Raw genomic sequence first — 14825 nt, 5'->3', positions numbered from 1 at the left:
ATTTAAAGAAATATCAACAACAGTTTGAAAAATAGTAAGCCCTAAGTATGGAGCATTATTTGTTCTCCCCAAGCAGTTGGCGTGATTCTTTTTTCATCCTCAGCAACATTTAAGTAGCTTTTCGGCAACCGAGTTTTTGATGACATCCCGAGCCGAGTTTGTTGGTTTCCCCAACCGAGTTTGTTGGCCTCCCTTGAGTTATAGACGCGTTATTTCGGCAGTTTGCACGGTTTTGGCAAAATTTTGCTTCTCCGCAAGTCGTCAAAATTACTCCTTGATTCTGAGAAGCTATTGTGTTAATCCCTTGCAGGGTTATCACCCATGTGACATAGTGTTGACCAAAAATTCCCCACAGAGTGGATAGCAGTTTTCCTCAGCAAATCCTTGTGCTTTCCCAGCCAAGATTAAGCCTTTGAGATAGTTGATCTTTTCTCCAGTAGTTGTTTACCTCTTGTGCGGATTGGCCGGGAATTTTATCGATGATTCAAACCAGCGACATTTGTATCCTTTGTGATCATTTTGTCAGTATAGTCATATACATATACATATACGTATACGTTCAGAAATTTCATTATCGCATCATTACACCTTATGATTCATTGTTATTTTAACTCTCTGCTATGGTGGTACTTTATCCCCGTGCAGGTTTGGTGTGTCTGTCCTCCTTCAATTTTAGAGTGTCGGTCCCTTAATTAGAAATACTTTAACCTTTCTCCATTCCCCACTGAGTTATTTCCTCGTGGATGATTGTTATTTCAGTTTCCTCCCTAGTTAATTATCTAGATGGAACCACTCCCTTTGAGTTATATCCTCGTTGGGTTGAGTCTTAATTGGCCGTTTCTTTCTAGATCTTACCTAGATAGATTCTTTTGGTCCCCTAAGAGTCTATTACCCAGTAACTGGTAATATTCTTCTTAGTTTGCATTGTGTCACTTTTTGACCAATACCCGGCAAGAGTGCCCCTTTTCTCCTCAGTTGATTCGTTTTCACGTTTCCCCAAGAAGTATATCCTTAATATGTTCATCCTAATCGATGAAGGATATTTTCTTCCCCTGCTTTGAGTTTATCCTTGATATGTTCACCCTAACCGGTGACGAATATTCTCTTTTTGGTATTCTACCCAGTAAAAAGGTAGTTGTAATCCCAATTTGTTCCTCAAAGAGTTAATCCTTGATATGTTCATCCTAATCGGTGAAGGGTTTCCTTCTTTGCGGTCTTCTACCCAATAATCGATAGTTATAAATCCTGCTTTTCTCCCCTTTGCAGAGTTTATCCTTGATATGCTCATCCTAATCGATGACTGATATTCTCTTTGTGATTTTCTATCCAGTAACTGATAGATATAATTCCTATTCCTCCCCTCGGAGTTTATCCTTGATATGTTCATCCTAACCGGTGACGGATATTCTTTTTCTGGTATTCTATCCAGCGTTCGATAGATGTAATTCCTACTCTTTCAGGCAGTTTATCCTTGACATATTCATCCTAACCAATGACGGATATCCTCCTTGATTTTCCCAGGCAAGTCTATCCTTGATATGTTCATCTTAACTGATGACGGATCTTCTTTCCTTTGAGTCTATCCTTGATATGTTCACTTTAACTGGTATTCTGTCTAGTAGCTGGTGGTTGTAAATCCTATTTTTGGCTTTTCCCCTGCAAGTCTATTCTTACCCAGTAATCGGTAATATACATCTTGGTCACCCTCAGCGAGTCATCCTTGACATGTTTACCCTAACCGGTAACGGATGTTCTCCCTATCAGAATTTGTTGTTCCTTTGCTCAGTAACCGATAAATGGACAATATACTTCTGTTACTCCGGTGTCGAAGATCATTTCTTCCCCAGTAGAGTTTGAGTGTGCATTTCCTTGGTGAAATCGACGTTTCTTGTTTGGCTCGAATATTTCAGCTTTGTTCTGATCTACTCGCTTCCCGTGCAGATGTCCTTTTTCCCCGGCTGAGTCTTTCCATTGATTTACTTTCATGGAATCCTTCATGTCCCCAGTAGTTTTCAAGTCGTAGCCTGGCCTACACATGACCCTCTTTATTCCTAGAGTCTCTGTCTTCCTAGCGAGTTTTCCTTACGAAATGCATTGTGCTCTTGCGGACTTTCAGTCTCTCTGGATTCTTTTCTTTTGTGGCAACATTTTCCCCACAGAGATTATTTTAACATCCATATCATATACATCATAAGGTCTCTTAGGGACCAAAATTTATTTATATATGTTGTTATTTAAGCCCATTCTACTGAGTCGATGCGAAGATTTTAACCTTCACCTCCTTCACCTTCTTCAACAATTGATCAAATACTTCAAGGGATACTTCAAATTTCATCAGCTTATGCATGTATGATCTCCCATTAGTCCCAAAAGTCAAGAGAATTGCAAGCTACCAAGTTGGTTCATGGTGGTTGACCAGAGGAATTCATCTGATCAAAACTGGGGTTCCCTAGACCCTATCTCCTACACTTTTTGTCATATGAAAATGATCCCAAGAAAAAAGTTACTCTAACTGACATTCCAAACAACTTTCATGTTACGGTCTAGAGCTAGTTTTTCTTGGAAAGTCACTTTTTATGGTGAAAGATTATAGGTCATTTTATCTAAACCCTAATTTGGAGGTCAACTTCCCAAGACCATAACTTGCTCATTTTTTTATGAGATGAAAGATTTCCAAGTTGCACAATCAAATTCAAGATGTCTACTTCAAATTTTATATTTGGATGAAGACCAAATTCAACTTTTATGTGCATATGATATGAGGATACATTATAGGTCATTTTGAACCAATGTCATTGAACAAGTGATTTTCCTCAACTTCAAAAATGCACACCTCCTTTATATTAAATCCAAATGAGGTCAAATTTGTGACAATTTTGAAGGACTTTGAGAGAGCTACAACTTTGATGAAGGAACTTTTCTCATTTGAAGCTCACATAAAAAGTTGGCCAAGATGGAATAAGTGAACATGTGGCTTGACACTTAGAATTTTTTTTCACATGTTTGATTTTCCAAACTTCCACTTCAAAATTCATCATGATACAAGCTTCAAATGAAAAAGTGTTCAACATGAAAGTTGTTCCTCTTGATCTAACCTTTCCAAAAAGTCGAATTTCATCCATTTTGGACAATATTTGAATGGGTTGCGTGTGGCTTGAACATGAGTGATCATTTGGCACAAATAGAACTTGAACATTCCATACACCAATGCATAACATTCCAACATGATCTCAGCAATGCTTGTACTTAACTATGGATCAGAAGAAGTGATTACATGGGCCTCTTACATGCCCATGCACCCATGCAATGTACGTTGCTATTTTTAGATTTCATTTCAAGTGTGCAAATATCAATCCATTTGGCTATAATAGAGCCCTCTATGTTCAGAAATAGGGACCCTGCGCGCCATCTTTGACTCCAAACCTCCAAACCCTTTCATTTCAAAGGATAATCTTGATAATTTCCATTGGAAATTAAGTTTGAATCTCACTGTTTTGAGATTCAAATATCCAAGGATCTTGGGCCTTTTGTCCATTCAATTCTACTCTATCAAGTGTCCTGAGCAAGATCAAGAGCAAGATCAATCGAGCACAGGCCTGCATTGAAGGTATTTTCCAGAATTTTTCATCTCTTCGATTCTCACTCAACTCTTCATAATTCTCTTGGATCTTTGGTTGTCTGAAGTCCTACCAATGTAGGCAACAAGATTGAGTTGCTTTGAGGTCAAATCGAAGCAACTCAGATCGTGCACCTCAAATTTCAACTCCTTGTTTCTTTCAATATACTTGGAGTTAGGATAAATTGAGGCTAGATTCGAGCTCCTGAGAATTTTTACTTTAAATTCATGTCCGTATTTTTTATTTTGGTGATTATTGTGAGTGAACCAGTCAGGTGAAGCTCACCGGAGAAGGAGACCGGAGCTTTGGCTCTGGTGATGCGTTGGTGCTCATCAGAACCACATGATCCATTTGAAATGTCATAATCTCGTGCGTTGGTTTTACATACCATTGGTACAACGCTTTGACTCGTTACTATTATAGAATACACGCTAGCAGCCGCTTGATCTGCCACCTCAATTAATGTGGGAAGATCAAGTGGTCCACGTTTTTCCTTATTTTCTGATTTTCATTTTATTTGGTTTATTTTCATTAATTCATATTAATTTTAATATTGATCCAAAAAATATGATAGTTTCACCAAAAAAATTTAAACAAATTCCTCTTTCATTTTTTGAATTAAAATTATTTTTTGGATTATTATTAATATTTTTTATGATTTAATTGATTTTGTGTATATTTTTAATTGTTTAAAAATACTTTTAAGTTTCCAAAAATTATGAAATTTTTTCTCCAAGGTCCTTTGACCTTGTTTGACCTATGATTAATCTCATGACCATTCCTTTGGTGTTTTGATGAGGTTTTAGGATTTTGATAAATCATAATTTAATTTAATGCATATTTTAATTGATTTTAATTATTTAAATGTCAAATAAATTGTGTTGAGCTTCTAATATTGACTTGTATAATTGGACTTGTGTTGTTGGGCATTGGTCAAGGTTGATTTGACTTTGTTGAGTTAAAATCATTGGATTTAGGGGATTCATGAAATATACATTTCATCTCCCAAAATGAATGAATGATTTTAATTGGATAAAAGTCCTCCTTTGATCAATTTGTGTTGATTCCATTCCCCCTCCCTCTTCATCTCAATCCCCTTCTCTATTCTTTCATGTCATGGACCTATGATATCTCTATATCCTAAGGCTAGTTGATTGCAAATTCAACATAAGTGTGGATGAGATTAGGTCCACCTCTTTTGCATATTCTTTTTGTGTGTGGTATATTTTAGGAGGATAGTTCGTTATACTATGTCTCTAACATGCATTAACACCAAAATTTATATTGCCCGACCTCAAATAGTTGTGACTTCTACATAAGTCCAATTACGATTGCTTAACATAGCGCTAAATTTGTGACACAAAAGGCATAACATTCTAGTAAGTGAGATTGTAAGTCTCCCCTCTTTCATGGTATCATGTGGAAACTTGGCCTTTTTTCCTTCCTTTGGAAGATGTCTTGGTTCAAGGATCCATGCTTGTGAATAGTGGGTTGAGTGTTCTCCAAAGAATGACTTAAACAAAACAAAAGCAAAAGCAATACTAACTTCTAATCAACTCACAAATAACATTTAATTTCAAGCCATTTACTTTTATGCACTTTAATTTTTTAAGTCTTATTTCATTTGGCATTATTCATACCATTCAATTTGTTTATTTTAATGCCATTTTTACTTTGCTCACTTGAGCCATACTTTGTGAATATATTCTGTTTGTATATACTTGTTTGTGTTTGTGGTCTTTTGACCTTAATGTACATAATAAGAACAAAAACCCTAAAAGACATTTTGTATGGACTGTTGGATTTGATCTGAGACATTTAACTTAGAATTAGGCAACATTCCCTATGCAAAAGGACTTGGCCAATGACAACTTTCATGAAACCAAGTGCTTGTGAAGTGAACTTTCATCTTGATGAAGCTATTAATTTGAACTTGTGTCTAATGCTTATCTTTGAAGTCATCTGATACATGGAAGATCATGGAGTTTCTAAGCTTGGATATGGCTATCTTTATTTGATGCCTTGCTCTTCATCTTGCTATTTGTGTATTGATATTTCTTGATTCTAAAATCCAATGGAAATTTGGGTTTCTATATGACATTCTTGTCTATTGGATTGCAGCCCGTTGGTCAGATCTTTTCAACTCTTAACTTTTAAATTTGTGCTTAACATTAGTTTCTTTATCTCATCCCCACTTATTTAATTTTAAATCTCTCCCCCCTTTTTAAAATCTTCTTTGCTTGTGTTTTTCTAAACTTAGACCTATTGCAAATTAGAAACTCCGGCCTTATGCCATTGCATTTTCAAATTTATTTTCTTAATCAAACTTGTAAATAAATCTAATCATATTGACTTAAAACTTTCAAAAGACAAAAAGAACTAACACTCATTCAAACCTCTTTAGGCCTTTTGTGCCTTTGTTAAACTTAAAATTTTGTTAAAAGCAACTCATTCACTTTGAAATTGATACCACGAACTACGAGGTTTTGATCCCTCATTTTATGTTGGTACGTAGGCACAAGTTCGAAGGTCTTGTCAAACACAAAAATATAATTAATGAATTCTTTTCTCATCCCCCTGTTTTATTTATTGCAAACATCATTTGTACAAAAATACATATGCACACAAAAAAAGGCTCCCTAGGAGTACCTAGGACACTTTGGGTGCTAACACCTTCCCTCTGTGTAACCAACCCCTTTATGTGTAATCTCTGGCATTTTATTAGTTTTGATTTGAAAACTTCTTATCTTTGGGTTTTGTTCGTACTTTTCCCTTTTCCCTTGGAAACAATAAAAGCGCAGCGGCGACTCTGGTTTTATTGACGTTAAGTTTATTCATAGCTTAATGGTCATGAATTTACCGCTACAAGAATGGACAAACTTCTCGGAGAAGAGACTTCCATTTGTCATTCAGAATGAAACAAGCTTCTTAAATAAGAGACCACCACTTGTCATCGGATAATAAACTTCAACCATGATTCGGGTTGTATGCCACAAATGGGTTTCCATTTCTTCTTTAATCAAGTATTCCACTAAAAAATGGTAAATAAAGTTCAACATATTATTCGGGTTGTATGTCGCGAATGAGTCTCTGTGTATTTTTTAATCAAGTATTTCACTTGAAAAGGGTAAATAAACTTCAATAAACTATTCGGGTTGTATGTCGCGAACGAGTCTTTGTCTCTTGTTTAATCAAGTATTCCACTTGAAAAGGGTAAAAGAGCTCCAACAAACTTCTCTGACGGGAATTTTCCGGAGATATAACCATTTAGTGAAAGGACCTCACTGGAGATAGACAAACTTCTCGGAAAAGACTTCCATTTACCGTCCAGGATAAAACAAGCTTCTCAAATAAAGAGATTGCCACTTGTTGTCGAATAAATTTCCACACGATTCGGGTTGTTTTCCATAAATGGGTTTCAATTCGTCTTTAATCAAGTCTTCCACTTGAAAAGGGTAAATAAACTTCAACAAATGATCCAGGTTGTATGCCGCGAACGGGTGTCGGTTTCTTCTTTAATCAAGACTTCCTCTTGAAAAGGGTAAATGAACTCTAACAAACTTCTCTGACAGGAATTTTCCAGAGAGATAAACATTTGATAGAAGAATTAGGAAGTTGATATGTGTTCTAACTTCACTGAGAAGAGACAAACTTCTCGGAAAAGATACTATCATTTTTCATTCGAAACAAAATCCCAGAACAAAACAAGCTTCTCAAATAAAGAGACTGCCACTTGTTGTTAGGTAGGTATTTCAAAGGGAGTGTTACAAGAACACTGCTAGGAAACAAAATTCGTCTTTGATGGGGAACCATAAACAAGTTTATTCACGGGGGATCGAAGTATTTGGAGGTACAAAATAAATGTACCATCAATCTAGGTTTTTACATCCTAGAGAGATTCAATATCAGACCTGTCTGAGATCAGGTTCAATCCAGGAATAAACTGGAGAGGGATAGTCAAACAAGACTCTTCTCAGTGAGGAATGATCTCAAACTAGGGATTTATCCTATCCAAGTATGGAAAGGAGAGCTAAAGTAAAATCTTCCACGAGGAATAAACTCAGTGGGGATTTAGAAAGGGTATACGCTTTCTTTTTAAGGTCGATGACTTTATTTAAGAGGGGAAATATATATTACTTAGGGGATAAACGCAGCCAATTTAAGTAAAACAACATAGGGGATACAACATGAATATGGATTATGAATTTAATTACGCATCATGTATATGCATGCGTGAATACGTGTTATGTTTATACTGACAAAGCAGGCAATAATAGATGAACTGGAGATGAAATAAACATCTCAGTACAAATGAACACTCATCTAATCTCAACAGGATGGAAACGTCACTCGAGATAAAACTAGAAGTCGTTAATGGAGTAAAGCTTACCTTTAAGCCCAATATTCTCTGGGGATACTAACATAATGGTTCCAAATGGAGGGAAGATCTCCTAAAGGATCAAGAATCATCCACTGCTGCAATTCTATTGGGGATAACAAAGACATTATTTTAAGAAAGCACCGAGCTCCGCACATCAGGATCCAACCTTTTATGGGATTATTGTTGACATTCCTTATTATGTTCATAAATTAAAAGAAACACACACACACACACTCCTTAAAAGCAAGAACAAAATATTTTAAACTTTTTGTTTCAAGAATTTCTCATCAAAAGTAAAAATAAAGTCATTTTGCAAGAAGGAAGTAAAAATAAGAGTTGCAAACAAATGGATAAAGTCTCTAATTTTATTGAAGGAATGGTAGTCCGCAAATGGCGGGACTCCATAGATCATTTACAAAGATGAAAAATGGTAAATACAAGAAAAGTCTATATTAAAATACAATGGCCACTATTCTCCCTATCAACTTCAAAATCCATTGTGTTCGAGCTTCTGGAGAGAGTAATTTGATTGAGAAAGCTTTTATGGGCGATGTCGCTTTAAGTGGATCAAGTCTGGCCCGATGCAGTTACTTGCCATACTTTTTCCTAGATTTCCCCTTGCGAGTGTCAATCTACCAGGATGATTATTTTCTGTTTATGTCTCTAACTTTTGCCTAGACCGCCCTTTCGGGTTTTCGGACCACCGTGACACTCTTTTTTGCCTAAGCCTCCCTTTCGAGTTTTCAACTTAGCGAGTTGTTCTTTTATTTTATTTTAGGCGAAGTATTTCTTGACTACATCGGTATTCATAGGACGAATGAGCTCCTCACCATCCATGGTCGTAAGGATTAAAGTACCGCCAGAGAAGGCTCTCTTAACAACATATGTTCCTTCATAATTAGGAGTCCACTTGCCCCTAGAATCAGTAATGAAAGACAATATCTTCTTGAGTATGAGGTCACCTTCTCTGAACACACGAGGTCAAACCTTCTTATCAAAAGCTTTATTCATCCTTTGTTGATACAATTGACCATGGCATAAAGTCGTCATCCTCTTTTCTTCAATTAAATTTAATTGATTGAATCTACTCTTACATCATTCAGCCTCAGACAATTATGCTTCCATCAAGACTCTCATTTACGGGATCTCAACCACCATGGGGAGCACTACTTCCATGCCATATACAAGAGAGAAAAGGGTTACCCCAGTTGAAGTGCAGACGAATGTACGATACCCATGTAGAGAAAAAGGGAGCATCTCATGCGAACCCTTGTAAGTCATAACCATTTTCTGGATGATCTTCTTTATATTCTTATTCGCAGCTTCAATAACCCCATTCATCTTGGGTCTGTAAGGAGATGCGTTATGGTGTTCAATCTTGAATTTTGCACATATTTCTTTCATCATCTTATTTTTCAAGTTTGATCCATTATCAGTAATGATCTTACTTGGAACACCATAACAAAAAATTAGTTGATTCTTGATAAATCGGAACACCACTTGCTTGGTTACATTGGCGTACGATGCAACTTTGACCCACTTGGTAAAGTAATCAACGACCACTAGAATGAAACAATCTTCATTCGAAGCTTTAGGTTCTATCATACCAATCATGTCAATTCCCACATAGAGAAAGGCTAAGGAGAGGAGATAACATTGAGAAGAGTTAGAGGCACATGAATCTTATCAGCATAAACCCGACATTTATGGAACTTATTCACATATTTGCAGCAGTCAAATTCCATTGTTAGCCAATAGCAACCTGCTCTTAACATCCTTTTAGCCATTGTATGTCCATTGGCATGGGTACCAAAGGATCCTTCATGAATTTCTATCATCAGCATGTCTGCTTCATGTTTATCCATGCATCTGAGCAAGACCATGTCAAAGTTTCTCTTGTACAACATGTCTTCATTCAGAAAGAAGGTGCCAGCCAACCTTTTAAGAGTCTTCTTCTCTTTGTTTGATGCCCCAGGTGGGTACTCTTGTCTTTGAATAAAGCATTAAATGTTATGATACCATGGTTTGTCATCAATGACCTCTTCTGCAGTGAACACATGAGCAGATCTGTCAAGGCACATAAGATTTATTGTGGGCACATCATTCCACTGGTTCACAACATTCATGGAGGATAAAGTTGCCAGAGCATTTGCTATCTGATTCTCCTCACGAGGTATATGATGAAATTCAATTTGGTTTAAGAAAGTTGACAGCCTCCTTGCATAATCTTTGTAAGGAATCAAACCAGGTTGACAAGTTTCCCATTCTTCTTTGATCTGATTAATCACCAAATCTGAATCTCCATATACATCCAGAATTTTGATTCTCAAGTTGATAGCCTCTTCAAGACCCATAATAAGAACTTTATACTCTGCCACGTTGTTCGTACATGTGAATGTCAATCTTGTGGTAAATGGAATATGAGAACCTTGAGGAGTGACAATGACTTCCCGAGTTCCATTTCCATAAGCATTAGCAACTCCATCAAATATCAAGCTCCAATGGGATTCTGGGTCCGGCCCTTCACTTGGCAACAGTTCATCATAATCTTTCGCTTTTAAGTACATTACACCCTCACCGGGGAATTCAAATTGAATGAATTAATAGTCGTCAATTGGCTGGTGAGCTAAACAGTCAGCCAAGATACTTCCTTTTATTGCCTTCTGGTCTGATTGTAGCCAGAGAATCCATCCATGAAAGAAAAGACCTTGAATTTGGCAGTGTTGTCGACCAACATATCAGTATGAGGCAAAGGGAAATCATCCTTTGGACTGGCCTTTTCAAATCTCTGTAGTCGACACATATTCGAACTTTACCATATTTCTTTGGAACGAGCACTATATTGGCCAAACATTGAGGATACTCATATGTAGCAATAAAACCGACATCAATCTGCTTCTGAACCTCTTCTTTGATCTTGAGATCCATGTCTAGGTGTGTTCTTCTTAATTTCCGTTTGACCGATGGACATTCTGATTTCAACGGCAAATGGTGCTCCACAATATCAGTATCAAGACTTGGCATGTCCTGATAAGACCAAGCAAACACATTTGTATATTCTCTGAGAAGATCTATCATTCTCTCCTTGACATCCGAGACAAGCGATGCCCCAATCTTGACCCCATTTATATCTTCTTTGGAACCCAAGTTAATCGCTTCTATTGGCTCTTTGTGAGGATGAATGACATTTTCTTCTTGCTCAAGTAGCCGAGAGATCTCATTTGGAATCTCTTAATCACTTTCTTCTTCGGCCTCAAATACAGGGAAATCAAAGTTGGGATATGGCATAGGGTCGTCGCTTTCAATGGGTGGGACATTGATTAATTTGCACACATGATTTATGCTTGTTTTTTAGGATAAAATAAAAATAGAATTTGTATGCAGATATTGAAAGTGATTCTTTTTGTTTGTTTTATTTTAGGTTACCATTTTTCGAAAGGCAAAAAAAAAACAAAATGGAAGACAAAATGGACATTTTTATTAATGATAATGGGAACTTGAAACAAAGCCCAACAAAATACTCTTTCGTCTTGGGAAGAACGAAAGAATTTTTTGAAATAACCACAAAATATTACTTAGAAACATGAACAATTGTAGGAACATCAATGACTATCCAATTTTGGAAGATCATCCCATGCGTCACGAAGCTTTGTGCATCCTCTTCAAGGTTCTCTTCAATGACAACATTTGTTTCAGTTTGAGTAGGGTTGATGAATTATCCACTTTGGAAATTCTCTTGAATAGGACGGAGAAACATATCTTGTTGAGCAAGCTTTGAAGATGTAGGTGAGAAGCCAAGGCCTTCACGGTTTTTTTTCGAGGGAGACTCACAACTTGTCCTCATCCACCTGCTGAACCATCTTTGACTAACTGTCGTGCATCGTTGAAGGAATGAATGAAAGATCCATTCTCTTGTATATTCTTGTTAATAATAGATAGAGTCTGAAATTGCGCTCCAACCTCGTCCTTAGCATCTACAAAATAAAATGATGATATATGACTCACCACTAAAGCTTATTCTCTACATATTGTGACCAGCTTCCCCTTCCTTACAAACTTGAGCCTCTGGTGAAGAGTTGAACTGACAGCTATTGCCTCATGAATCCACTGGCGACTCAACAAACAACTGTAAGAAGCATGGATGTCCATCACTTGAAAGGTAACTTGAAAGGTATGTGGGCTAATGGTCACGGGGAGATCCATCTTGCCGATGACAGTCTTCTTGGAGCCGTCAAAAGCTTTAACAATAATCCTACCAAGTCTCATAGGAGCTCTTTGAAAAGTCAATCTAAACAAGGTTGACTTTGGCATGACATTGAGTGAAGAACCCGTGTCCACTGACATACCGGATAGAGAATAAGTAAGGCAATTCATGGAAATATGCAAAGCCATGTTGTGATTCTTGCCTTCTACTGGGAGTTCTTCATGACTAAAACTCAAATTGTTGCAGGCAGTTATGTTGGCTACGATGATATCAAATTGGTCAATCGTTACGTCATGGTCGACATAAGCTTTCTCAAGAACCTTTTGTATAGCCTCCCTATGAGCCTCAGAACACATCAGCAGGGATAAAATAGATATCTTGGAAGAGGTTTGTAAGAGATGATCTACAATTTTGTATTTTCCCTTCTTGATCAATCTCAAAACCTCATCAAATTCTGAGTTGATATTAGCCCCATTGGGCTCTCCCATAACATCAGGTTTATTATTCACAATCGGCGCCTCAACTTGCATTTTCTTCCCAACTGAAGCTTCACCATTTCTTGGCGGTGCCATAGCGAATACACGCCCGCTTCTCGTTACTTCACTTACATCGACAATGTTAACGACGGAAGACATAGAGGGTAAACGAACCTCATTTCCATCTTTGATCATGGTAGCTTGGTACTTGTAAGGTACGGCTTTGTCATATTGGTATGGAGCTAGACCTGGTAAATAGATAACCAAAGGAGAAATCATAGAGTTGCGACTATCGAATGTAATCTCTAAGGGTTCGGGAATGTTGAACTAAGGGATTATAACATGAAATTGTTCTAGAGATTTTTGGGATAAGCAATAGTGATAGTTCTTGCATCCAACAATTTTTGGATATCCTTTCGTACAAGGGGACATGTGCGTGGGTTTATTGAACAAACTTCACAGGCGGTATAATCATGCGATAGAACAAAAGCAAGCCGAAATAAACTTTTGTGCATCCTAACCAAATATCCTCTCACGAATCTCACATCGTAGAATTGGTAATTACCTTGACAACCTTCAACCATATTGATAGGAGCTTCCTCATGTTGAGGTAAAGGGTCGGCTTGTACCATGTTGACTTGATTGAAGTTCAGGTTCCTATCAACTCGGATAATCTTGTTGTCTATTTCTCTTTGCAAATCTTCCCTTACAACATGGCAACCATAAAGAGTTGTACGACAAAGTCTACAAGCCACATAGTTGTGTGGTGTTATATGGATGAGCTCACCCAATTCAAGGTGCATCTCAACCATATCTCCTTCTAAAAAGAGTACATCATAAACTCTGAAAGTGCTAGGACAACCTTCCACCATGTTGATAGAAGCTCCTCCATGTTGAGGTATGGGATTAACTTGTACATTTGGGTTGAAATCTCTGAAAGATAGAATGCCGCTTTTGATCAATCTTTGGACATCAGACTTCAAGCTATAACAGTCTTCTAAATTGTGTCTGGGTGCCCCTTGGTGGTAGGCACAAAACTGGTCAGCTTTGTACCAATATGAAAGTTTCTTCGGAACAGAGGGATGAGGTCTGGTGTGAATGTGCTTCTTGTCGACCAAAGATGAGAATAGGTATGTGTAAGTCCTAGGTATCAGATCGAATTACGACCTTCTTTGAATTTGATTATTGTTCTATTATGGACGAGCCTATTGTTGAGGTTGTTGTTGCGGTTACGGGATATTCTATTGAATGTATTAAGGTTGTTATTGTGTAAATTGTGGTTGTTGTTGTCATTATTGAACTTGTGGTTGAGATTGTTGTAAGAACTATGTCTGATAGGCTGGAGCTACCACTGCTGAGTTGAGAATTGGAGTAATTGTTGCAATATGTTGTTGTTCATATCTTTGCCTTGGTCTTCTGTGTACCACCTCACTGACATCTTGCTCTTTCTTCTTAGGGAACCCAACTCCTAACTTTTTGACGCCACTAGATGAACTACCTTCCTTAACCAATCGTATCTCACGAACACCTTCCTCAAGACGCATCCCCATATTCATCATGTCGGTGAAATCACTTGGTGCACTTGCTATCATTCATTCATAGTAGAAAGAACTTATAGTCTTCAAGTAGATCGTAGTCATTTCGCTTTCTTCGAGAGGAGGACAAATCTGGGCGGCAACCTCGCGCCATCTTTGTGCATATTCCTTGAAAGTTTCCTTGTCTCTTTGGGACATAGCCCGAAGTTGATCTCTGTCCGGCGCCATGTCGACATTGTACTTGTACTACCTGATGAAAGCTTCGCCTAGATCATTAAATGTGCGGATATGGGCACTATCCAAGTTCATGTACCACTTAAGAGTGGCATTAGTCAGACTATCTTGAAAATAGTGAATTAGCAACTTGTAGTTGTCAGTTTGAGTGGACATTTTTTGGGCATACATAGTTAAGTGGATCCTCGGACAAGAATCCCCCTTATACTTTTCAAAGTCAGGTACTTTGAATTTGGCAGGTACTTTGATATTTGGCACAAGGAAGAGATCGTGGGCATTCTTCCCAAATAGATATTTTCCCCTAAGGGCTTTAATCTCTTTTTTAATCTTAGCAAATTGATCTTGGAATTCGTCCATTTTCTCATATGCTCCCATACT

The 14825-nt window shown here is 37.4% G+C and overlaps 1 protein-coding gene across 1 annotated transcript; it reads right to left on the bottom strand.

Annotated features, from left to right (window-relative positions):
- Positions 1-10001: 10001 nt before the first annotated feature.
- On the bottom strand, positions 10002-10565 carry LOC127137419 (uncharacterized). Its single transcript, XM_051063883.1, has one exon. It carries the CDS (start codon positions 10563-10565, stop codon positions 10002-10004), a length of 564 nt encoding a protein of 187 aa, XP_050919840.1.
- Between the last annotated feature and the right edge of the window lie 4260 nt (positions 10566-14825).

This window comes from Lathyrus oleraceus, chromosome 4 (assembly GCF_024323335.1).
Source record: "Lathyrus oleraceus cultivar Zhongwan6 chromosome 4, CAAS_Psat_ZW6_1.0, whole genome shotgun sequence".
NCBI lineage: Eukaryota > Viridiplantae > Streptophyta > Magnoliopsida > Fabales > Fabaceae > Lathyrus > Lathyrus oleraceus.
The sequence above is the reverse complement of the archived record's forward strand: the minus strand, read 5'-3'. Positions and strand labels throughout refer to the sequence as shown.

What these genes read in the sequence shown, in the direction of transcription:
- LOC127137419 (XM_051063883.1), bottom strand. Translation starts at nt 10,565, where the DNA reads ATGTACTTAAAAGCGAAAGATTATGATGAACTGTTGCCAAGTGAAGGG.